The sequence below is a fragment of the Zalophus californianus genome, chromosome 1, assembly GCF_009762305.2.
Source record: "Zalophus californianus isolate mZalCal1 chromosome 1, mZalCal1.pri.v2, whole genome shotgun sequence".
NCBI lineage: Eukaryota > Metazoa > Chordata > Mammalia > Carnivora > Otariidae > Zalophus > Zalophus californianus.
The window spans coordinates 149,590,710-149,617,779 of record NC_045595.1 but is presented as its reverse complement, the minus strand read 5'-3'; the positions used below and the strand labels follow the sequence as shown (position 1 = coordinate 149,617,779).

The window sequence follows — 27,070 nt, the reverse complement described above, 5'->3', positions numbered from 1 at the left end:
GAGAATTTAGAAAATTAAATGAACCACTTTAAGGGTGGTAACAATCTCCAAAAAAACCTACGCCACAAAACAGTTTATACTTTAGACAATATAAATAAATACCAAATAAATATTATTTTTAATATCCATACTTCACCTGCACGTCCTCTGCCAACTATGATCCTTAAGAAGAGTTGATGAAGCCAAAAAGAATCCCTGAAACTATAGGTGGGGATAGAAGACTGGTGGAGGGGGGTGTAGGGAGTGAATGAGTTCAAGAGAAGAGAAGCAGAAATTAGGGTCTTCCTCACATAGCTTCGAAGGAAACAAGTCAGTCAGAAAAGCCAGAAATTGAGATGCTCTCTGGAGAGAAAAGGAGCTCAAATTTCTTCAGTAGTGGTTTAAGAAGCTAATAGTCCTAGGACCAGACTGAAATAATATCTGATTCTTCATACAGCAAGGAATTGATACTACTGGATATTTTTATTTATTTTTTATTTTATTTATTTTTCTTTAAAGATTTTTTTTATTTGTTTATTTGACACACACAGAGAGAGAGAGCGAGAGCAGGAACACAAGCAGGGGGAGGGGGAGAGGGAGAAGCAGGCTTCCCGCGGAGCAGAGAGCCAGATGCGGGGCTCGATCCCAGGACCCTGGGATCATGACCTGAGCCGAAGGCAGCCACTTAACGACAGAGAGACCCAGGCACCCCACTACTGGGCATTTTTAATTGGTACTTTGTGAGAAGACAAATGTTCAGTATCCATCACTTAGCCAACTTCTACGTTTAAAACTGTATCCTTAGGACTCATACCAATCTCCCAAATCGGCAAAATCTGAAGGCCCCATCTCATTCACTTACTTGTCACCTAGTCCTTAATGCTAGTGTTGACATCTGAAGAGCTTTTTTTTTTCTTTTAACAGTTTGTTATGGGTATACTCTGGTAAGTGGTTAATGTCTAAGCATATTCAATGTCTCCGGAGATAACATGTACAGGCTGGGTTAGCTGAGAGCCTCAATCTGCACTCCAGCCATTGTGAGCTAAAGAAGCCAGCAGGGGAGGCAGAGTGATATGGAGTGTAGTGCAACAGTTTATAAGCTTTTCGTAAACCACAGTGCACCCTAAAAATATTTATATATTTTATATCCCAACCCATATCTGCTTTACAAACAAAAACATTTGTTGCAATTTGGAAAAAAAAGTTTTGCTACAGCATGCATTTCTTGCTAAGGAACTGATATACTCCATTTTCTATTCTGTTTTGGTTTTGTTTGGTTGGATTTTGAGGGGTTTTGTTTTATTTTTTGTTTTTCATTTTTTTAAGACCCTTAAAAATTCATGTTGCTGGTATAGTCATTAGAGGTTGACTTTCAGCAATGACTGGCACAAAGGGTGGGGGAGAGGGCTTTACCCTTACCCCCACTATCTATCTCCACCAGCCTGCCCATTCAAGCCATCCTGAAGAAGCATACAATCTGTGTTAGTTTTTTATTGCTGCCTACCAAATTTAGTGGCTTCACATAGCAAGCGTGTATTATCTCATACTTTCTGAAGGCCAGGAATTTGGGGGCAGTTTAATTGGGTGATTCTGGCTGAGGATCTGTGATGAGGTTTCCATCAACCTGTTCGTTGGGGCTGCAGGGATCGGAAGGCTTGCTGAGGACTGGAGGGTTTCTTCTAAGTTCACTCACGTAAGTGCTGCCAGCGGCCTCCGTTCCTTGCCACGAGGGCCTCTCCATATGGCTGTTTGTGACATGGCAGCCGGCTGCCCCCGTTGAGTTAGATGAGGGCGTGGGGAGGGCGGCAGTGCCTTTTGTAATCTAGCCTCCGAAGGGATATAGCATCACTCGTGCCATATTCTGTCACAGAGACCATCTCTGATACAATATGGAAGGAAACTATTCGAAGGCATGATTACCAGGACATAGGGATCATTGGGTGCCATCTTACTTACACAGTCTAAGAAAGTACAGCTTCAAGACAAATTCCATTTATCACCCCCTACTTCTAGCTGGATTGTCACACCTATGCCTTCTATATAGAAATAGAGCACCACTGGCCTTTAGAATCCCAAAGGTAGGGCACCTGGGTGGCTTAGATGGTTAAGTGTCTGCCTTCAGCTCGGGTCATGATCCCAGGGTCTTGGGGTCGAGTCCCACATCGGGCTCCCTGCTCAGTGGGCAGTCAGCTTCTTCCTCTCCCACTCCCCCTGCTTGTGTTCCTGCTTTCATTATCTCTCTCTCTCTGTCAAATAAAATAAATAAATATATATATATAAATAAACAAAATCTTAAAAAAAAAAAGAATCCCAAAGGTATATATATATATTTTAAAAGATTTTCTTTCTTTCTTTCTTTATTTGGGAGAGATAGAGAGATTGAGTGAGCGGGGAGGGGGCAGAGAGAGAGAGAGAGGGAGAGACTCTCAAGCAGACTCCATGCTGAACATGGAGCCTGGCATGGGTCTCGATCTCATGACCCCAAGATCATGACCTGAGCCAAAATCAAGAGTCAGATGCTTAACCAACTGAGCCACCCAGGCACCTCCAAAGGTATATATTTAAATCCTTCTATAATTTACTAGCTGGATAGCAATGGCAGCACTATTTCCTTATTCTCTTTCCTCATTTAAAAAAGTGGAGATAACTTCACAGCATCACTGTGAAGATTAAGTAGGATAATATTTGTGAACTGTCTGACACATAACAGGTATCAGTAAATAAAGTTATTATAATTATCAAAGTAGGAAAGAATGGAAAACACATTACTAATTTGATTAGAAATACTAGATATGAATTGTGCTTTAGATAGCTATATGTCTCAGCTGCTACAGGGTAAAGTGTTATTATTAAATAGTGTTTGAATAGTTCAGTGTCCTTCATTTTGTTATGACTTCTGACATAAAAGTACTGTAATAAACTATTTCTACTGGGTAACATTCATTTGAAAATAGGCTTGTGAATTTCATTTAGAACCACCCCCAGCCCCCCAACAAAAAAGCAAAATAGTTAGCTTAGATGTAAGATCAGGCCACTAAGTCTGCTTGGCTGCAAACTCACTGTCCCCCAAGTTGATCCATTCCACCTTAGGACAGTTCTAATCACCAAAAAAAAAAAAAAAAAAAAAATAGCAATGTATGAAGCCCAAATATGTTTTACTTATTATCCTTGCTCTTTCTTTTAGAGTTGTAGAAATAAATCCTTTATAAGATGGTCCTTCAAATGTTTAAGGACAGCTATGATGTGTGGCTCCCTGCCTTCCATCCTACGTATTATCCGTACTTCTGCAAGTTAAATATATTCAGTTCCTTTTATATGTCTTCATGTAATGTGGTTTTGAGTCCTTTTCTAGCATCAGTTTCTCTCTTCTGAACACCATAGCCAGTTTTCATAATCCCTTTGCAAAGTTTGGCACCTTGAACAAAGTACAATACCCCAGGCATTGCCTGTTTTCACCATTGAAAAGTAAAATAGGGTTATTATTCACCATACATATTCTCATTACTGTTTTTCTTATTATAGCCCCAAATCTCATTACTACCCTTTTTTTTTTAATGAATGGACTTTATTTTTAGAGCAGTTTTAGGTTTACAGAAAAACTGAGCAGAAAGTAAGGAGAATTCCTTCTACCCCCAAACAGTTTTTTCCCTAATATTAACATCTTGCGTTAGTGTGGTACCTTTGTTACAATTGATGAAAAAGTATTGCTACATTATTATTAACTAAAGTCCATTATATTGGAGTTCACTCTCTGTTTTGGATGATTTTCTGGGTTTTGACAAATGCACAATGTCATGTGTCCTCAATGACAGTCTCATACAGAATAATTTCAGTGCCTTGAAAATCTGCCGTGCTCCACCTGCTCATCCCTCCCTCCTTCCTCCAAACTGCAGGCAGTCACTGATGTTTTTACTATCTCCACAGTTTTGGCTTTTCCAAAATGTCATGTAGTTGGAATTGTATAATACGTACCCCTACAGATGGGCTCCTTTGCTTAACAATAGGCATTATATTTCCTCCATGTCTTTTGGTAGCTTGATAGCTCATTTCTTTTATCTCTGAATAATATTTTATGGAGGCATCCTGTCCATTATTTATCCATTCACTTATTGAAGGACATCTTGGTTGCTTCCAAGTTTTGGTAATTATGAATAAAGCTATATTGCTGTTATAAACACTCGTGCAAGTTTTGTGTGGACATAAGTGTTCAACTCATTTAGGTAAATACCACAAAGCACAAATGCTGGATCATATGGTAAGAGTATGTTTAGTTTTGTAAGAAGCTGCCACACTGTCTTCCAAAGTGGCCGTGCCATGTTGCATTCCCACCAGCAAATGAATGAGAGTTCCTGTTGCTCCATGTTCTTCCCAGCGTTTGGTGACCTTTTTTTTTTTTTCCCTTCTTAAATACAGCTACATCACTGTTGATTTATACAGAGTTTATCATCAGTCAAAATCCCTTAGATATTTTTATATGACTTAGCTGCTAAGCCACATTATCCTTCTCCCAAACTTGTGCATTTACTCTTTGGACCTCCCTTAGTGCTTTTCCTTTCCTTTGGTGCTTCTCCAGATGTCCTGGAGTCTCTTTTACTTATCAGGTTCACTCATAATCCAGCTGCTATGTGTATTGCTGTGAAGGACTCACACTTTTACAACCTTCTCCAGAGGGATTGCCTTCGGGAGACTAAAGGTCTGGAGGCTGGAGGTTCCTGGGAGTTTACATTCTTAACCCAACTAGGATGACCCATAGACAAATAACGGACTGGTATGGAGGTACAAAAACCCAGGTCCCTGTTTCAAGTTTGGCACAATACTATGATGCAACTTACATACTCCAAAGTCCTTATAGGATCAGGCAGAGACCAGGTTTTACTTAAACCATATTCTCTGTCTTTATCTCTCACTTCCTACACGTCTTTCCTGAGGTACAACTTTAATAATTCAGTTGCACATGAATCCTCATCTCAGGCTCTGCTTCTAGGGAATCAGACCTAATTTTATTACTCTTTTTGATTATAGCACATAATTGTTTTTAATGTTTTTGACTATTATAACTATTCCTTTAAAAAATCATATTGTATTTCTTTTTTTAAAAGATTTATTTATTTTGAGAGAGAGGAGAGAGTGTGCTCAGGGGGAGGGACAGAGGGAAAGAATCTCAAGAAGACTCCTTGCTGAGCCCCGAGCCTGACGCGGGGCTTGATCTCACCACCTTGAGATCATGACCTAAGCTGAAATCAAGAGTCAGACGCTCAACCAACTGGGCCAACCAGGCGCCCCAATATTGTATTTACTTCTAACAGTTCATTTTTAATTGCTCATGCATTATTGTGTGTATTTATTGAATCTTTAAGAGCCAGTTTTTTTTTTCGGAAAAAATTACCTCTCCAATATTATAATAAATGTCAATGGGAAAATCAGATTAATTGTACAAACCTTCACTGCAAAGTAAACTTTATTCCATTAGGTGAGGATTAGCTCTGTTGCATTCCTTCACATCTTTCATTGAGCTGCCTGACAATGGTACTATTTTAGGTAGACAAACTATATTTCAGACTCTCATTAGTTTCAGGATTTCTTTTTATGCCAAAGATTTTGTCTGAATACCTACCTTTTGATTTTTATCTTTTAGTGGTGGACGCCTACTTGGCCGAAGAGCCTGTCTTCAGTGAAAGGCCCATCTCTGTGTTTCCATATTATGTGACTTTGGCATAGCCTTGTATGGAGAGGAGAAGCCCCTGAGAAAGTTGCCAGCACCATTTCTGGTGGTTCTGGATCCTCTCCTATGAAAGATCTTGCAGAAGAAGCATCACCTGATTGAAATGATAAATTATAAAAGGGGAAGATGTCACTGTGAGGTAACATGGCCCTGAGTCAGCTGTAAGGGGCTAGAGGTAACATTCAAATCCATGGCCACTGAACTCAAGGAAGAACAAAGATCAATGTCATCAAACCCTGAGATGAGGACATTTCTAAAAACTTCTGCCATATCATTTCTAAATATCAAGTCACCAAATTGAATGTGAAGCCAACGGCATGGGAAGACATAAAAAACAGCATAGAGGATGATAGGATTTTGACTGAGTCTGATATATTCAAGAAGATGGTCATAATAACAGGTTGTTTGGAGGATGTGAATAGAATTTACTACAATTAAAGACACCAACCATAACATTGAAAAGGAAAACACAAAATTTTACAGAGAATGTGGCTGGTTCTTCTAGATTTTCTATTCTTCATATCAGTGCTTTGAAAGAGTCTATACCCAAGAAATTCTCAGGGTTGGAGGCCATTAATGATGCTTGCACCAAACATACCAGAGTACATGCAGGAAAGTATAAAGAATGAAATTCCTGAGCAAGGGAGAAGGACTGTTCAAGAAGCCCATTCCCAGTCCTTCTGGAGTTTTCTATTTGTTACGGGAAGTAGAGTGTGGAAAATTCTCTAACATTGTTTTAAGAAAGAAAATTCATAACATTTTTGAGTTAGATCAGGCATGAAAAATACCTTTCATTTCATGGGTTACTTCTTTTTTGGGGGGGAGGGGCAGAGGGAGGGGAGAGAGAATCTCATGGGTTACTAACCAAACGATAGTTGTTGCCTGGAGCTTTGTGTTGAGCAAGATTCTGAAACTCTATCTGGATTGATTGAAAAAGAGTGTTGATACCACTTAATGTCTGTCACAGGGGTGGATGACGAGGTATATAGGGATGGGGAGGTGATGTGCGCCATGTTTTTACCATTGGTAAGTGTGAGAATATAGTCAGGTAGATCAACTCCTCTTCCTAGATTCTGTGAAGATCAGATTCACAGATTGTGCCTTCATCAGCTAATATTTTGACTTTGAGTAAGTGGTTTCATCTCTTTGTACAGTTGTTTTTTTTTTTTTTTTCAGGAGAATGAAGTTTCTGTACTAGATAATCTCTAATGACCCTTTAAATTCTAAAATTCTTTGGCTGAGTAATAGTCAAACTACAAATGCATTATCATGGAGAACTGAGGGACAGGTCTTACTTTGGGTTCCCCCAGAAGAGAACCTGAGACAGGATTCAAGTGCAAATGATCTAAATAGGGAAGTAAAAGGTACTCATAGGGTGTGTTATCAAATCGGTTACCGCTTAATCCCACTAAGGAAACTCAGAGTGAGTCCTACCCGGGAGGCAAGGTTGCTGGGGAGTTTTACACGAACTCCTGTCAATCATTGGATGAGGGCTTGAGGGGAGTGGGAGGGCTGCTTAATTTACCTGCAGTTCCTCTCTGCTACACCTGAAGGGAAGCAGGCTTTGGCACTACAGAAAGTCCTGGGACAAGATATACAGCGGGAGGGCCACCAGGGTGGCTCAGTTGGTTGAGCATCAGACTCTTGATTTCAGCTCAGGTCATGATCTCAGGGTCCTGGGATTGAGACCCAGTGTAAGTGTGGAGCCTGCTTAAGATTCTGCTTAAGATTCTCTCTCTCCTTCTCCCTCTGCCCCTCCCCACAAAAAAAGAAAAGAAAAGAAATACAGCTGGAAATATGACCAGAGTGCCCTTACATAGTACGAGCCAGAGGGTATGAACAGGGTCTGCTAAGCTACAGTTCTTGGGGGAATAAGTAAAAGAGCTCACTGGCATTTGGAGTTAAATATAGTTGACACTCAAAAATTGTGATAATAAATTATTTGCTTTTGAATCTTAGGGTTGGATTATAAGTTGAGTTAGAGAGGTGTGGAATCTAATAGTTACTTTCTGTTTAGACACCTATGAGAAAAAAATCTCCAGATAGCATTGGGTCATTATTTTTACTGTTTTCTCCACAGTCAAGAGACCAAGTCAGCTGGAAAAATGATCTTCCAAACAGTAATGTGATAGCCTCAACCCAAACCAGAGAGGGTCTAAACCTCGTGTTGATAAGTGGAGATGTTATGTATTTCCAGGTAAGTGGTGCTATTTAGTAAATCCGATAAGAAACAATGGGGTCTAATTCACCAGTTCTGTAATTTAAGGTCAAAGATTAAGATCTTATAAATTTGAGGAGTTAAACCCACCTGCAGTTTAAGCAGGGCTATACTTAACCATCCCCTGTACTCCACATGTTCTCATGTGAAGAGATCCAAGTTGACCACCAACACCGGCGTGCACACCTACCTCTTTTATTTCTCCAAAACTTATCTTGACCTACTTTCAACCCAGTTCTATTCCAATCATCATTTATGGGGAGGAGATATGCACATCATTTTATAATATCACCCTTCACAAAAGTACCCCGTCACTTCTGTCTGAGCACTTTCTGAGACAAAGGCAGAATGGGAAAGGAGAAAGGTTACCAAGGCAGGTACTAAAATCTCCGCTTGGCTTTTGCTTGCGTCTTCTCCTATTGCTTTTCCCCCTTGGAATCACCAGTTAGCAGGAGATGCAAGCCCTGTATTCTATCTATAGTTGACATTCATGATACTCAATCCTGGCTGCATGTCAGAACCATCAGGGAAACTTTTTAAAAATAGAGCTGCCCAGACCCCACCCCTAGAAATTCTGATTTTAATTGGTCAGGTATGTGGTCTAGGGGGTCAGTAGTTTTTGTTTTTATTTTTTAAGAATTCCAGTGATTCTAATATGCTGCTAAGGTTGAGAATTACCGATTTGGATTCTTCTTCAGAATTCTGTAGTTTCCACCATTTTGACACTTGCTATTTACCTTCGGAGGGCGTACACTCAAGATTAACGGGAAGAGAATTCTTCTGAGAAATTTGGAGACTCATGGCTTATGAGCCACTGGAAATATTCTTTGCTTTTGTGCAGCGAATGAGATGGCACCAGCCACTTTCCTCATGTTCTCTAGAGTAGCTAGAGTCCTTAAACTCCTTTGTCACATGGTTTCAGGACCTTGTTCTCAGATCTTCAGTTTGAAAAGGTGAATCTTATAATTTTACCCAGACTTAAACTGGCACTAATCAAACTCAAAAGACTTATTTGTAAAACTAGAATTGTAATTATTTAATTTGCAATGAGGAAGCTAATTGCCATGGCTACTGGTAATAGACAGCTCTGTAGCTGCCTATTATGAGATTGCTTGGTGGGCATTCTCAGACCAGAAAAGAACTAGGTAACATAGAAGTACAGTAAGTTTCTTTGTCAGTCTGGGAATAGACATAGTGTAGTGGTTATGCAGACCAATGACAAAGTTACTTTTGGCAGGGTTCAGATCCCACTCTACCACTGGCCAGCCATTGATCTTAGTCAACAACCCCCTTGAACTCAGTGTCCTTAGCTATAATTATGGATGATGACAATATTAGTGTTGTTGTGAGGTTTAAATCAAGTAATCCACATAAAGCATTTAGCACTTCCCTGGCACATAGCAAAAACTCAGAAAACGAGAGCTACCGTTGTTAGCCACTTACAACAGACTACTTTACATTTTACCTGACCCAGTTAGTGCTGCAATCTAGTTGAGATAGATATTCTGTACCTTCATCCTATAGACAAGGAAACTGAGGTCTTTTCACCACATAGTCTCTTAAGTTGATTATTAAACTCTTGACAAGCTGGTCAGGATACCTATTCTCACCATTGGATGATGCTGTATAAACCTCGGAGTCCTCTAACTCTTTCTTCTCTGGGTTCCTTTCCCTGTCCCACCTAGTTTCCCAGCCTCCTTGCATACTCTCTCTTGTCTATGCCCTTTCCTTTTCATTCCCACAGTCAACTCATCCTTCAGCACCCCCAGTCACCTCTCTCACCCTCCAGTCTGTTCTCTCCATAGCTGTTTGATGCATGTTCATCAGAAGCTCCCTGCTGCCTGTAGCAGAAAGTCCAAAAAAGTGTGAGCTTTCAGAGTCTTCCATCGTCTGGCCCCAGATCTCTTTCCAGCCCTGTCTCTCACCATTAGCACTTTCCACTAGCTAAATTGGACTACTTTCTGACCTTTCTCAATTCTTTGTGTTTTCCTAAATATTCACCCACCCAGAACGCTCACTGCCTTCTTTCTCCCTGTCCCAGCTTCATGAACCCTTATCCTTTTTGTAAAGACTTTACTAACCAGTACAGTTTAAAGGATTCCTGCCTTTTTTGAATTTCTATAGCAATTACTAACTGTATTTTTAACACAGTTTCTTTTGATTATCTTCAACTGATTTAAACATTAAGAATATTTTACTGTTTTACGTATTAATATATTACTTCCCCAAACTGTAGGAATCAGTAAGCAGGGAGTGGGGTGAAGGTGGGCTGGATCTTGGTTTTTTGGCAAGCTCACTGACTTTTGTCCCTGTGGGGAACTTCTCAGGTCCTGAGATTAGTTTATGTTAACTAACCTCATAAGATTGAGGTGGACCCATGGAAACCAATGAGAACAAAAACACATCGGTCCAAAACCTATGGGATACTGCAAAAGCAGTCCTAAAGGGATAATACATAGCCATCCAAGCCTCACTCAAAAAAAAATAGAAAAATTCCGAATTCACCAACTAACTCTACACCTTAAAGAACTACAGAAAAAGCAAGAAACGATGCCTAAGCCACGTCTTAGAAGAGAAATAATTAAGATTAGAGCAGAGATTAATGAATTAGAAACCAGAAACACAGTAGATCAGATCAACAAAACTAGAAGCTTGTTCTTTGAAAGAATTAATAAGATCGATAAACCACTGGCCAGACTTATCCAAAAGAAAAGAGAAAGGACCCAAATTAATAAAATTATGAATGAAAGGGGAGCGATTGCGACTAACACCAAGGAAATAGAAACAATTATTAGAAATTATTATCAACAACTATATGTCAATAAGTTGAGCAACTTGGAAGAAATGGATGCCCTCCTGGAAACCTATAAACTCCTAAGACTGAAACAGGAAGAAACTGACAACCTGAACAGGCCAATAACGAGTAACGAGATTGAAGCAGTGATCAAAACCTCCCAAAAAACAAGAGTCCAGGGCCTGATGGATTCCTTGGGGAATTCTACCAAACATTTAAAGAAGAAATAATACCTATCCTCCTGAAGCTGTTTCAAAAAATAGAAAGAGAAGGAAAGCTTCCAGACTCATTCTATGAGACCAGCATTACCTTAATTCCCAAACCAGGCAAAGACCCCATCAAAAATGAGAATTTCAGACCGATATCCCTGATGAAATACGGATTCCAAAATTCTCAACAAAATCCTAGCTAAGAGGATCCAACAATACATTAAAAGGATCACCCACCACGACCAAGTGGGATTTATCCCAGGGATGCAAGGGTGGTTCAACATTCGCAAATCAATCATTGTGATAGAACACATTAATAAGAGGAGAGAGAAGAACCATATGGTCCTCTCAATTGATGCAGAAAAAGCATTTGACAAAATACAGCATCCTTTCCTGATTAAAACTCTTCAGAGTATAGGGATAGAGGGAACATTTCTCAAGTTCATAAAATCCATCTATGAAAAACCCACAGCGAATATCATCCTCAATGGGGAAAAGCTGAGAGCCTTCCCCTTAAGATCAGGAACACGTCAAGGATGCCCACTCTCACCACTGTTGTTCAACATAGTACTAGAAGTCCTAGCAACAGCAATCAGACAACAAAAAGAAATAAAAAGTATTCAGAATGGCAAAGAAGAAGTCAAATCCTCTCTCTTCGCAGGTGACATGATACTTTATGTGGAAAATCCAAAAGACTCCACCCCCAAACTACTAGAACTCATACAGCGATTCAGTAATGTGGCAGGATACAAAATCAATGCACAGAAACCAGTTGCTTTCTTATACACTAACAATGCAACTGTAGAAAGAGAAATGATTCCATTTATAATAGCACCAAAAACCGTAAGATATCTTGGGATAAACCTAACCAAAGAGGTAAAGATCTATACTCTAGGAATTACAGAAAGCTCATGAAAGAAATTGAAGGAGACATTGGGGCGCCTGGGTGGCTCGGTTGTTAAGCGTCTGCCTTCGGCTCAGGTCATGATCTCAGGGTCATGGAATCAAGCCCCGCATCAGGCTCCTTGCTCTGCGGGAAGCCTGCTTCTCCCTCTCCCACTCCTCCTGCTTGTGGTCACTCTCTCGCTGTGTCTCTCTCTGTCAAATAAATAAATAAAATCTTAAAAAAAAAAAAAAGAAATTGAAGGAGACACAAAGAGATGGAAAAACATTCCATGCTCATGGATTGGAAGAATAAACAAATGTCTATGCTACCCAGAGCAATCTATACTTTCAATGCCATCCCCATCAAAATTCCAATGACATTTTTCGAAGTGCTGGAACAAACAATCTTAAAATTTGTATGGAATCAGAAAAGACCCCGAATCGCCAAGGAAATGTTGAAAAAGAAAAACAAAGCTGGGGGCATCACGTTGCCTGATTTCAAGCTATATTACAAAGCAGTGATCACCGAGACAGCATGGTACTGGCACAAAAACAGACATATAGACCAATGGAACAGAATAGAGAGCCCAGATATGGACCCTCAACTCTATGGTCAAATAATCTTCGACAAAGCGGGAAAAAATATGCAGTGGAAAAAAGACAGTCTCCTCAATAAATGGTGCTGGGAAAATTGGACAGCTATATACAGAAGAACAAAACTCGACCATTCTCTAACACCATGCACAAAGATAAACTCAAAATGGATGAAAGATCTCAGTGTGAGACAAGAATCCATCAAAATCCTAGAGGAGAACATAGGAAGTAACCTCTTGGACATCAGCCACAGCAACTTCTTTCAAGATATATCTCTAAAAGCTAGTGAAACAAAAGCAAAAATGAACTTTTAGGACTTCATCAAGATAAAAAGCTTCTGCACAGCAAAGGAAACAGTCAACAAAACAAAGTGGCAACCCACAGAATGGGAGAAGATATTTGCAAATGACGCTACAGATAAAGGGCTGGTATCCAAGATCGAGAAAGAACTTCTCAAACTCAACACCCAAAAAACAAATAATCAAGTCAAAAAATGGGCAGAAGATGTGAACAGACACTTCTCCAAAGAAGACATACAAATGGCTGACAGACACATGAAAAAATGTTCATCATCATTAGCCATCAGGGAAATTCAAATCAAAACCACACTGAGATACCACCTTACACCAGTTAGAATGGCAAAAATGGACAAGGCAAGAAACAACAAATGTTGGAGAGGTTGTGGAGAAAGGGGAACCCTCTTACACTGTTGGTAGGAATGCAAGTTTGTACAGCCACTTTGGAAGACAGTGTGGAGGTGCCTCAAAAATTTAAAAATAGAGCTACCCTATGACCCAGCAATTGCACTACTGGGTATTTACCCCAAAGACACAGATGTAGTGAAAAGAAGAACCATATGCACCCCAATGTTCATAGCAGAAATGTCCGCAATAGCCAAACTGTGGAAGGAGCCGAGATGCCCTTCAAAAGATGAATGGATAAAGAAGATGTGGTCCATATATACAATGGAATATTACTCAGCCATCAGAAAGGATGAATACCCAACTTTTATATCAACATGGATGGGACTGGAGGAGATGATGCTAAGTGAAATAAATCAAGCAGAGAAAGTCAATTATCATATGGTTTCACTTATTTGTGGAACCTAAGGAATAGCACGGAGGACATTAGGAGAAGGAAGGGAAAAATGAAGGGGGGGAATCGGAGGGAGAGATGAACCATGAGAGACTATGGACTCTGAGAAACAAACTGAGGGTTTTAGATGGGAGGGGGTGGGGGGATGGGTTATACTGGTGTTGGGTATTAAGGAGGACACGTACAGGGCGCCTGGGTGGCTCAGATGGTTAAGCGTCTGCCTTCGGCTCAGGTCATGATCCCAGGGTCCTGGGATCGAGTCCCGCATCGGGCTCCCTGCTCCTTGGGAGCCTGCTTCTCCCTCTGCTTCTCCCTCTGCTTCTCTCTCTCTCTCTCTCTCTCTCCCTCTGTCTCTCATGAATAAATAAATAAAATCTTAAAAAAAAAAAGGAGGGCATGTACTGCATGGAACAGTGGGTATTATAGGAAAACAATGAATCGTGGATCACTACATCAAAAACTAATGGTGTATTGTATGGTGACTAACATAACATAATAAAATAAAAAATTAAATTAAATTAAATTAAAAAAAAGATTGAGGTGAGAAATGAAACTGTTATGTGGCCCAAAGCCATAGACATCTTTTAACTTATGATGAGGAAGTGCTCCCCAAAGAACCAGAATACTCAAAATCCACCTGATCAAAGCATTCTCCCCTCCAAATGTGAATATGAAATCAGAATATATGGAATTGGATTAATTGAATATTTAATATCTAGTGGCATCAGGTCATGACCCCATCTCACCAAAGGGATGGCCTCAGCAGGCACTGGAGAACTCTTGATACCCCTGGACAGGCTTGAGTGGACACTGTTTACCTTCACCTCAATGACCTTCCTTTGTCTAGGCCTTCAGGACTGACTAGACCCCCCCCCTTCAGACAGATCCATTCTTTCTTTAGGTATGTTAATAAAGTCAGAACAATTACGCTCAGTTCCTGCCAGCCTAGAAGCAACTCTTTGTCTCTTCAGAGGTCTCTCTCAAAGGTCTGTGTTTTTGCCTCCATCTGTCTCACTATTTTTCTCTTTCTGCTTCTGCCTTTCAATCTGACTCTCCTTTGCCTGTGGTCTCTGGTTTGCTCATTTTCGTAGCCCTATCCTGACTCGTCACATGTTGACTTGACAGTAGTGGGTGATGTATTTCCTTAATTTCTAAGTTTTGGAGCTCAACTCATTCTAGTATCTAAGTACTAACAACGGATTGTAAACCCCTTGAGGGTAGGGCTGACAGGTCAGTATGATAGACAAAACATATCTTATGCATTACCCCACAATACTTGGCAACTCATAGGTGCTTAGTAATTATTAATTGATTCAATCTCTAACAAAATGTTGCTGTTTTCCTTAAGGCCGATGTCATTGTCAACACTGTTCCCATGAATCTTCAACTTGGAGGAGGAACACTATCTCAGGCTCTTTTGCAGAAAGCTGGTCCAAAGCTCCAGGAAGAGTTATATGCCACCAGGCAGGAAACAGAAGAGGAAGTAGGTAGCATGTTCATGACAAGCGGTTGCAATCTGAGCTGCCAAGCTGTCCTCCATGTGGTGGCCCCAGAATGGGATAATGGAGCAGGGTCTTCTCAGCAGGTAGGGAAAATCCTTGGTTCTCTACTTCATTGGTAGCTTTGGTAATCTTCTGGCATGGTAGAGATCTGTGGTTCTCAAGCAAAGTGAATTTATTCCCCAGGGGAAATTTGGCTCGTTACAAAAGTTACTGATAACTAGGAAGTGGAGGCCAGGGATGCTGCTAAGCATCCTACAAAGCATACATCAACCTCTGCAACACAAACTTTTCTGGCCGAGGTTGAGAAACCCTAGTATTGATTGAACTTTGTCTATGTATTGAAATCTTTATTACATTCCATGAACAGTCCATCATGGCTACCAGTTATTTCAGAATAATTGACCCTCAAAAGTAGTAACAATTCTTGGGTTTCTCCAGGAATGATATCTGAAAATTAGTGTAATGGTCCTTCAGTATAACAAAGAGATGCAGCCAGAGCTGTGGTGAAGGATGAAGGGTCATTGCTCTTCTTTTGATGACTTCTCACCTCTTCTCCCAACTTTCTTTTTTTCAGAATATGAAAGTAATATATGTATATTGAAGAAAATGCAGGAAGTAGAAACACTAAAATAAAAATTATAATCCAGCCACCTGGAGATAAATTTGGTTAACATTTTATTGTATTCCCTTCAAGGCGATTTTATGCATACTTATTTCTTAGTTAAGATTCCCTTTCAATCATTTTTTAATCCTGCTTTTTAATAAATTAATATAAACATTTACACAATGTCCATAAATATTGCTTTTGATTGCAATAAGACACCATTGGTTATGTAGCCATTCCCGTACTATTGGAGCCTTCTTCCTGCATGAGTTGGAATCTCTCTGGAATGTCCTCTCCCCCCATGTTTTCCCTTTCTGACTCCCTGGACCCAGACAAAGCCAAGAAGAGCCGAGGAGACCTAGTCACAGTTGCTGGAGCCATAGCTCTTTCTGTTTCCCACCAGCTTAAGCCCTAACTTATATAAATGTATTTTGTACATTTCAGATCATGGCGAATATAATCAAGAAATGTTTGACAGCTGTAGAAGAGTTATCTTTTTCATCAATCACATTTCCCATGATCGGAACAGGAAATTTGAGGTTTCCCAAAGCTATTTTTGCTGAACTAATCCTTTCAGAAGTGTTCGACTTTAGTAGCAGTGCCTGGCAGAAAACCTTACAAAAAGTTCACTTTCTGGTATATCCAGGTGATGATGAAATGCAGCAGGTATGGTTACATATCTCTTCTAATCATTCTGACAAGTGAACCTAAGTGCAACCAGATGTCTTTGTGGATCTGTAAATAATAATGTTTTCACTTCCCTGTCCATAAGTGTTGGTTGCTGAGGGGGGGGTTGTCATTACTTCCCGAGATAACACTGATAACTCATACAGTCCTTCCTAGACAGTTTAGCAATAGACAAGATAATTTGTACTTAATAAATTCTTAGGAAGAAGCAGAAAGTTACTGGCATTAAGAGTGGCCCAGATATTTTAACACTGACTGAATGAAAGCCAAGGCATGGCTCTGTGTATAGGGAAAAGACCAGATAAGAGAAACCTCTAGAATTTAGGGGTTTTTTTGGATAGAAGACAGCCAGTCTACACAAGTTTATGAGGCTCTAAAGCTAGAAATAGCACTACAGCATTCAGTAGGAGAGAGGGCACGCAAAGCACATGTCCTAAGAACTGAGCCACCTACACCGCCCTTGTAAAGTGGCATTCCTACAGATGCACTCCTTAGCTGGTTGGCCCAGTCTGAGGACCAAAATCTGGTTCTCATTCTTGAAAAAGTTATATTGATTTTATATAAACTGTGCCCAGTTATAGCAAAAATGCAAACAATATAAAAGTACAAAGAAGAAAGGTACAGCTAGGTTTGAATTTCGATTTTGCCATTTAGAAGTCGAGGGAGGCCACCTCTCCGAATTTCAGTTTTATCGTGTGTCAAGTGAATGTGGCAATAACACCTCTCGAAGTCGATGTGAGAATAAGAGAGGATGTATTTGAAGTGTTCCTCATGGTGTCTAGCACGTAGCACGCCTCAAACCTGGTTGCAGAAGTAGTTATCGTTACCTTTTTGTTACCTGACTTTAAGGGCTACAGCAATAGCACAATTTGTAGCATAAATTACTAACAGCACTTTAAAAAGTTAGCAAATATAGTGTTCTTTTCTAAGTCCTTGGTTACTCTCAGGCGTTTGGGATAAAACTGTGGTCTTTCCATGAAATAAAGTAAATCAGCACTGGTATTTATTGAGAAAATTCCTAGGTTGAACGGCAATCCTGTAATTAAAAAATCTCTGGGTAAGAGGAAATCTGGGGAGAACTATTGTTCCTAAATGATGTCTGGTGATCAATGCTCCAAATAATTGGATTAATATATTCACAGAACATTGTTGTAGTCAGTAACCGTATTTCTTTCTATTTCCAGGCATTTTTACATAAATTCACTGAATGGTCAAGTGGAAATCCCGACAAGGACAGGATTCTCATGGCTGGAGGTAGCCAAGGTCTGGCAAAATTGTTCTGCTGAGAAAATACTTCCCTCTGCTTAGTGGCTCTTCAGTGGTAGCTGATGTCCAGTAAAAAGAGACAAAGCTAATTCACATGAGGCACAAATCAGTGATGAAGGAGGTGTTAGAGCAAGTTCTATTGTCTGAGCCCACAGAGAATAAATTATATGGAGGTTGTGCTGCCACACCCCAGCAGACTCTAAGCCTGGGGTGGGTCATGGTACGGTGAGGCCAAAGAAAAGACCCAGAGACACCGATGGAGACATAGGTTTATTGGGGGAGCTTATGTGCAGGGAGTCCAGAAGTGGCCAATTGGATAAAGCCTCTGCTGCCAGGATCTACATGCAGCAAGTTTTTATATCATAGCAACTATCACTGACCCCCTCCCCTCCTTGCATGGCCAGTGTTTCCAAGGAGATCAAGGCCTGCCACTTGGACAGTCTTCATTATATGAGAGACGTATGGGGTTGGTCGCCACCCCCCCAAACTCAGCGCCTGACCTTGACCACTGAACAGCATGCTCTTCGGCACGTTCTGCTTGATGGGAATATAGAGGGAGGACGGGATCTCTACATTTTCAGGACGGTGATTCACAGGGGCATTCAGGGTGTGCTTGCACAAACTAGCTATCCAGCGTGTACCATACCAGGTGTGAGCCAAATCTGGTAACGAGGCCAGAGTTTCTAAGATATGATAATGAAAGATAACTGGGGATGGAGGAGTGAGGCAGTGGCCGGGGTGCGACGCACGACTGCCCTGCACCTTCCTTGATCATCCCCATGCACCGCTTCACCTGTGGCCATAAGCGGAAGGCCTCCCTGCGGCTGCTGTGGGCTGAGCCCACGGAGGGAGCCTCCCTGGGCAGGCTGGGTCAGAGGCGCTGCATTGCCTCCACAGGCTGTTGGCTCACATGGATATGAGACCTGCTAGAGCCTGACCATGGGCAGTCAATGTCTTGCCCAGAGTTCCTTCTCCAGAGGTGTGGGTGGCTGAGCGCTGTGCCCCCTCTGCCCCAGCTGCCTGGATGTGTGTCCTCCCGCTCTGAAGGACCCATCCAGTAAAGAAGGAAACTCCCACTCTTTGAAGAACCACGTGCACACACACGGATAACTAAAATGTGGATGGCACACTAAACTTCACTGATTGCTTTCATATTTATATATGAATATGAATATGAATTATATATATATATATATTATTTAATCTATACAGTGGCCTCCTGGGCAGGCGGTTCTGTCGCCACTGCATCATATGGAAAGGGAGAGCTAAAGAGCTTCAGGGATGAGTAGAAATGGCACAGCTAAGTTGCAAAGCCTCAGGGCGTAGAGTGGACAGTAACATTATGCCGATGCGATAAGGCTGATTTCCTCAGAGCAGCCTTGATATTGCTATCCCAGTGAGATGTGAAGCAACAGGAAGAGCTTATGTTTGGAGTTAGTGAGCTGTTATTTAACAGTGGACAGGGGCGCCTGGGTGGCTCAGTGGGTTGAGCGTCTGACTCCTGATTTCGGCTCAGGTCATGATCTCAGGGTTGTGAGGTTGAGCCCTGCACTGGGCTCCATGCTCGGTGTGGAGTCTGCTTGAGATCCTCTCCCTCGGCCCCTCCCCCTGTTCCAATGCTCTCTCTCTCTCTCTCTCTCTCTCTCTCTAAAATAAATAAATAAAATAAATCTTCCAAAAAGTAATTGGACAAATGACCCAGACACCGAGACCATTTCCCTTTCTGTAAAATGGAAATAAAAGAATCACCTGGAGGTACAAACTTTCCATCATAAGATGAATAAATTCTGGAGACCGAATGTCCTGCATGGGGCTATAGTTAATAATAATGTTTCGTATTCTTGAAGCTTACTAAGAGAGCAGATCCCAAGTGTTCTCACCACTCCCACATGCACACCCCCCCCAAAATGGTAACTATGTGAGGTGATAGGTGTGCTATTAGCTCAATTGGATCATCATTTCACAGTGTGTGTGAACGTCAAGACGTCACATCGTAGACCTTAAATGTTTACAATTTTTATTTGTCATACTTCAAAAGAGCTTGAAAAAAAGTCTCCCAGAGATGTCAGCACGACCTGAGGGAGCACTTTGCCTTCTATCCTTCCTCACGCCTTTCTAATGACGCTACAGCAACTTTTGCAGACAAGCAGACGGTCCAGTCTGGTGTTTCTGCCTCATCCTGTTTAACTGAGAAATTGATCCTCCTGCTGCCACAAGGCATTATTTTTTAATTTCCGTAAGAAGGAAAACCCAACCATTTAACAGGCGGGGAGGCATGGTACTGTTTGCGTTTATGTGGGGGGGAAGAAAGAGGACTGGGCAGAGAACAGGACCCCATTCTTTGGGTTCTTTGTCCAGCTACTCTTTCATTTGCTTCCTTGCTTTTCAGGTACCTTCAGGCCTGGCTCCAACCCTGGGTTCACAACATATCAAATGAAAATTGGTGCAGTTACTTTCCAGATTGCTACCGGAGATCTTACCAAAGAAAAGGCAGATGTGATTGTAAACTCAACAACAAGGACCTTTAATCTGAAATCAGGTACTTTATTTAAGCAATGTACGTGATCGTAACTACTAACATGACCCACGTGTGGGAGGGAAATTGTGGCTAATGTTGCCTGAGTAGATGGAGAGTGTTGCAGAACATACGCAGGCCCTGGAATCAGAAAGACCTGGGTTGGATCCCAGCTATGTCACTTCCCATTGTGTGGCCTTGGAACAATCACTTATCCCCTCTGAGCCTCAGTTTCTCTGCCTGTCAAATGTTGATTTCCCAGAAGAGGATGAGACGGGGCACAGCAATGTAGAGCTGAGGTGTAACCCACGCACTGGACTTAGTCTGTGTTAGCTCTCATCCCCTTTCTAGCTCTGAACTATCAAAATTCCACACTTATAATTTAATAAGTTTAAGTTTTAATTTTCCTTTTTATGTAACTTAATTGGCACTCATACCTCACTTCTTGTAACTCTTTCCTATGTGACACTGACCCAGAAATGAAATTCAGCCCCTTTTTCTTGATTTTTGCTGGAATGTCTGAGCACCTCCATTGATGGAGCACCTTTGAGCATGCCCTCCCCACATGTCTATTTGTGTATAACTTACATATGTATACTCTTACGTTAATATTTTTTTACAAAGCCTTAAATTTTAAATTAAAAGTGTAAGATAAAACATAAGTAGAAATGGAAATTTAAATATTTTCCAAAACTGCAAAATATCATGGAACTTACTATGTAGGAAGTGCATATGTAGAATATCCATCCAGTGTATCGGTCATTCAAAATGCAGACATAAAGGACATTCAATTAGGTAAAATGTGATAAATTGAACATAGGCATTTGTCCCTGCCTTCTTTTAAAATTCCACTAAAGCAACTGTCAAGGAAATAAAAGGGTGTAAACCCAGAAGGAAAAAGAGAGTTGGAGGGCAACCAATAATGAACAAGAGACAGCAGTGTATTTTTAGAATATGAGAAGCAGCTAGCCAGTGGTGAAAACTTAGTATATGCGGGAGAGAACGGTAGTCCCTAGAGACACAAGAATTGGAGGCAGCAGGTACCTGGGAAGGCAGGGGACAAGTAAAGAGATGAAAACAGAATCGGATGCAATTCTGTATGAGTAGCACTTACACCCCTTTGTTCTATCCTCCATCCATCCAATGCACCAGTAACTTCCCTTGCTCTTCCCTGGCCAGAGATGGGAGGTTTATTTATTCTGTAGAGAAACCAACCGGAGAGATTCTGGACATAGGGGAGCAGGCACAGGTGAGATGAGGGTAGGAGCTGGACAGTGTTCAAGTGAAAGTTCCTGTGCCGAGCAGTGAGTGCCTGGCCCCGTCCCTGTGCGTCTCCCAGAACAGCAGATGATTTATGCCTTCCAAGACAGGAGGTGGGAGGGTCCTTCCGGAGAGAAACCGACTGCCCTCAAGTCTAGTATTTACTGCTTGCTTACCTTACACTAAAGCCTACTGGTCAGCAAAGCCCCCTTTACATGGTGCTCCCAAACTCACTCTAAATATGAATGGACTGGTGAAGATCATCTGATAATTGAGGAAAACCTCCATTATTGCAGAGACCAAAACAAACACACACAAAAAGGAATTTTTTTAAAAAGAGACAATTCACAATACACACATACATAATCAAGGAGACACAGGCAGATAGATTGATTGATTGATCTTTATAATGATACAATAACTAATAATCATTCAGTGCTTTCTGTGGGCCAGGTTCTGCGCCAAGCATCTTTTATTCACTGTCTCTTTTAAGGTTCAAATAACCCTGTGAGGGAAGTACTGTGCGAACCTCTATATGATAGTTGAGGGACTGACTAATTACATGTCAACCAGTAAGTGGTGGAGGCAGCCCTAACCCAGGCTGTCAAATGCATAGTCTGTGCTTTCGACCACTCAACCAGCTGTCATTAGCAGTGACCAAGGTGGTGAAGCTACAGCTTCGATCGGAAGATTCACTGGACTGAGGGCAGCCAGCTGTCTGACCACCTGTGAAAAACAAAACAACACAACATTAGAACCACAGAACTTAGGTAGAATGCTCAATGTTATTTCAGTTTTGAGATCCATGCTTCTCATTCGTATCAGAAAATTCATTTTTATATTTTTCAATTTTGTAAAATAATAAGGGTAGAATGCAAAAAAGTTCAAATAACCGCAAAAATATCCCTGTACAAATAGAGCCTGTACAGCCACAGACACGGGGGACTGTCAGTCGTTGGGCAGTGCCATCACGCCGTAGCTCAGGGTGTTTATTATTCAGCTACTGAGTGACGGTGGCTATAGAAAATTGAGAGGGAGACAAACCATAAGAGACTCTTAACTCTAGGAAACAAACTGAGGTTTGCTGGAGGGGAGGTAGGTGGGGTGGATGGGGTCACTGGGTGATGGGCATTAAGGAGGGCATTTGATGTAATGGGCACTGGGGTGTTATATGCAACTGATGATTCACTAAATTGTACCTCTGAAACTAATTAAAAAAATGGTGGGTTTTTCTGTGGGGGCATCAGTGAATTATGCACAAAATGCACAAAGGGGTGAGCTGAACAAAAGTCTAATGTACAAAAGCTATAACCATGCATTGAATTTTAACTAATGCTTTTTACCACCAACATGTCTTATTTAGGGGTGTCAAAAGCAGTTTTAGAAGGTGCCGGGCCAGCCGTGGAAAATGAATGTGCTGTACTAGGTATGGTTACATACATGTTACTTTTGGTTACAACCCATAGCAGATTAGAGGGCTGAGAATACTATAATAGGACCTACGAGAGGAGTAAGTGGTGAGAGCTTAGCAAAGAGGTTGATTCCCTGGGAGAGCAGATACAAGGGGTGTGACTTCGTGGCTGTGGAAAGTGGTCCTTCCTCCCACCACGCCACCTGTCTCTTCCTGACTGTTAAACAGAACCCAGGCCTGGGTCCTAATAGTCCAGCCTCCACCATTTATTTGAGGGATCCTGGGCCTGCCATCTAATCTGTAAGATATTTGTTTCTCTTACCCGTAAGACGGTTCTAGATTCTACTAACGAGGCAGGAGTATTGTAATGGCTGTCTCACAGGTGATTGTGAGGATCAAGACAATAAATGTGAAAACTTGCATCAAGTGCTGTATAAATCATCTTTCACTTTCCCCAACCTTGTTCTCCTTGCTAGAGCGGATCATCCACCTGACATATGAGTCAACGTGGGACTTGGGTGGGTCTGAGGTGTTTTCTGACACCAACCAATTCTCCAATTCTAGCTCTGTCTCCCTGTAAAGTTAGCATTGGACCCCACAAGTTAAAGGGCTCAGTCTCACAAGACCCCCCCTCCCGAGTCCAAACGCCAGTCACAGGTCCCAGGGGGCACATGCACTTCTGACCCATCCCCTTTAAACTCAGGCATTCACAAAAACCCTTTGACAGTACCCTAGAATGACTCACAGAACTCAGGAAAACACTTGTCCTACATTTTCCAGTTTATTATAAAGGATAGAACTCAGGAGCAGCCACGTGGAAGAGATGCAAAGGGGAAGGTGTACGGGAGGGGGCTCGAAGCTTCCACACCCTCCCAGGTGCACCACCCTCCCATCACCTAGGTGTATTTACCAACCTGGAAATTCCCAAATCTTGTTATTTAGGGTTTTTTTATGGAGGTTTCATTGTGTAGGTGCAATTAATTAAATCATTGGATTTTGTGATTGAGGTCCCCAGACGCCAGGGGGTGGGGCTGAAAGTTCCAATCCCCTAATCATGGCTTGGTCTTTCTGGAGACCAGTCTCCATTCTGAAACTATCTAACGCCAGAACCCTCAAGAATCATCTCATTCGCTTATAAAAGATGCTCTCATCACTCAGGAGATTCCAGGGTTCTTGGAACTCTGAGCCCAGAACCAGGGACCAAGATCAAATACTTATTTTTTATTATATCACAGTGGGAAACCTGTAAGAGTGATCATAGACTACTTATCCTCCAAAACGAGGACTCATGCCTTGCTGGGTAGAGAGTCTGCTATGAGTGTGATTTAAAGAAGTCACAGGGTCCCGTGTTTGACAAACAGTCCCCCAACTGACCTGCTTTTGCGCCTGAAACTCCTATCTTGATAGCTCTCCTCTGATTAAGACATTTTCTCCCCAGTGAATCTATTCCTGGAGAGGGATCAGAAGGTAATATTGCTCACCAACATGAGGACGTTAGCAGGAATTTGTGGGCTGGAAGAGCTAGATGTACCTTGGAAGGCAGAAGCAAAGAATAAAGTGGGGTTGGACAAGCTGGAAAAGTCTACTGAGGCTGCCTGGGAGGGGCCAGCAAGTGGGACACCCGCAGGGAGTGCCTGGGCAGGGTGGGGTGAGTAGGCGCTCACTCTCCTCCTGCGTTTGCCTTAGCCCTGCCTTCCTCAGGTACTTACTCGGTGCCTTAAAACATGCCCTGATCATGTCCATGTGCTCGAGAGCTCTCGGGGTCCTGGGAGAGGGACCTCCACAGCGCCGAATGCATTGCTTTTCTCTCCTTGAAAAACTAATCTGGCTGAATGAGCACATTAATTGCTCTTCTGGACGACAGCTTGGGGGTTAAGAGGGCTGGGCACTGACTGTTTGGGTTCAAATCCCAGGCAATCTTTGCTACCGACCTTACCTCTCTGAGCTTCTGTTTGATCTGTGAAATGGAGGAAATACTGCCTACCAGATAGGCTTGTTTTGGGGATTGAGTAGATTAAGGCAGGTAGAGTGCTTTTGAAGGGCACCCTAAATATGCAACAATGTAGTTGTCGAGTTAAAGAAGCCTGGCTGTAAAGAAGATGAGCCTGTCACAGTCCCAGTGAGTGAAACCGGCTAGCTGGAGGGAGGCTGGACTTGGTCAGGAATCATCACAGCTTTTCCTGACGGCAGATGTCTTCGGGTCTCCGTGATCGTCCTGCGGCTTCCTGTAGGTAACGTGCTGTGTGTTTCCTTTTCTTCCTCTTGTTCCAGCCGCACAGCCTCACAGAGATTTCATAATTACACAAGGTGGCTACTTAATGTGCAAGATAATAATTCATGTGCTTGGGGAGAATGATGTCAGGAAAACGGTCTCCACTGTTCTAGAAGAGTGTGAGCAGAGGAAGTACACTTCTGTCTCCCTTCCAGCCATCGGAACAGGTTTGTAGCCTCTCATCACTCAAAGACTCTGAATGATCCACATTCTGTTAGACTTAGTCTCACTGTTCGTGACCCCAGTGCTGAGTCCAGGCAGTGAGAGTGATGTAAATCAGAGAGTGGGCAACCTTGCAGACCCTGAGGGCCATCTCTGGGACCTATGCCTCTTTCATACATCTTTATTCTTTATTGTATGTTCCCCAGGCATCTTTCCATGTTTGACCCTTAACATCATGGTGTTCTTACTGTTCATTTTTTTCCTTTGGACGATTCATTTGCTCTTATTATATCGGTTACCCTTTCTGCACTGACTCTCAGGTCAGCATTTCTCCCTCCTCCGGATCTCGTCTGGCAGATTTCTGTTACCAGAAACTTTATAGCAGAATCCAAACTCATCCTCATCATCCCTTGCAAACAGCCACCTTTCCTGAGTTGTCTCATTTTCTGGTTTCCTCCTTCAGGGTGTTGCCCTGGCTTCTTGGTGCCCCCAGACCCCACAGTCAGCACATCCTACTAAATCTTCTCCCAGGGGTTGTTCAGTTTCTCCCTTCCTTCTGGTTTCCAAACCCTTAATACCTCCCGCATTGGGTTGACTGCCGCGTCTCCCGCTGGCTCCTCATTTGTGCATTCATTAGATTGAAATGCTGTGTTCCAGGCCCACCGCAAGTTCCTAGGCATAAAACCATGAATAGGATGCAGTTGCTATCCTTAAGCAACAAGCTCAGGTCCATCCTGCTCCCAGGTTCTAGGAACACTTTCCTCTTCATCTGTATCACAGAACACAATAATTTGCTCTTAGTTGAAGGTGTTGCTAATGATCCACTTCCTGATTCATTCACACTCAGTTGCACAAGCTTTTTAAAAGGGCCTGGGAGGGCCCTAATAATGCCATCACATGATGATATGATTTACTAAAGCTTATTGTAACCACTGTGGATTAGGACCACTGTTTCTTCCCACTTTGACTTCTCAGACTTTTCCTGGCACTGAGCATTGGAAAGGCTGCAAGCATTTTTGGAATACAGCTAGGAAGAGTTGAGCTGGGAATATGGTTTTCAAAATTTCAAGATGTATACTTTATTGTGATTTCTTTTTTGATTATAAATATTTTATTTTATTTTATATTCTTTTTCTGAGATGTATAAATTTCAAACCCTACAAAACCTAGGCCCACCCCTGACTCTTAATTTCCACATTTTGCAAATGAGAATTCGACGTATTAACGTACAAGGTCACATAGTTAGTAAGCAACATAACTAGGTTCAAACCCAGGCAGCTTGGTCTGCACATTTCAACCATTACATTTTTTTTTACATCACATGGTTTTTGTTACCATTACGCTCTTAATTACTATATTCTTAGCTGTCACATTCTTATCTCCCCATTACCTTCTATTTATTAGCTATTACCTTCTATTATCACCCCAGTTTTATAGTTGAGTAAATTGAAGTTTGGAAGTGGTGTGGGCTGAGTTGTATTCTCCCTGCCAAATTCATATGTTGAAAGCTCTAATCCCCAGTACCTCAGAATGTGACTGTATTTGATGAGAGGGTCTTTCAGGAGGTAATTAAGTTAAAATGAGATCATTAGGGTGGTCCCTAATCCAATATGGTCAGTGTCCTTGTTAGTTAGGGGATTAGAACATCCATAGGTAGAGAGAGAAGACCATGTGAAGACACAGGGTAAAGACCAGCCATCTACAAGTCTCATAGAGAAGCCTCGGAAGAAACCAATCTTTCCAATACCTTGATATCCGACTTCTAGCCTCCAGAATTGCGAGGAAATAAATTTCTGTTGCTTAAGCCAAGTCATGGCAATTTGTCATGGCATCCCTAGCGAACTAATATAAGAGGGATCAAATGACTTAGCCAAGATCACACAGCTAATCTGTGG

The 27,070-nt window shown here is 41.8% G+C and overlaps 1 protein-coding gene across 2 annotated transcripts in view; it reads left to right on the top strand.

The window, feature by feature from the left end:
- PARP15 (poly(ADP-ribose) polymerase family member 15) overlaps positions 1-27,070 on the top strand; it is a 49,373-nt gene that overhangs the window by 9,816 nt on the left and 12,487 nt on the right. Inside the window, exons 2-8 of one of the 2 annotated variants that reach the window (XM_027587480.2) lie at positions 7,782-7,898; positions 14,845-15,081; positions 16,047-16,268; positions 17,474-17,552; positions 19,945-20,094; positions 22,694-22,756; positions 25,013-25,180. In XM_027587480.2, the coding sequence (XP_027443281.1) occupies positions 7,782-7,898; positions 14,845-15,081; positions 16,047-16,268; positions 17,474-17,552; positions 19,945-20,094; positions 22,694-22,756; positions 25,013-25,180 (1,036 nt within the window). The remainder of the gene's footprint in view (positions 1-7,781; positions 7,899-14,844; positions 15,082-16,046; positions 16,269-17,473; positions 17,553-19,944; positions 20,095-22,693; positions 22,757-25,012; positions 25,181-27,070) is intronic. The other variant, XM_027587479.1, reaches the window with a different exon arrangement.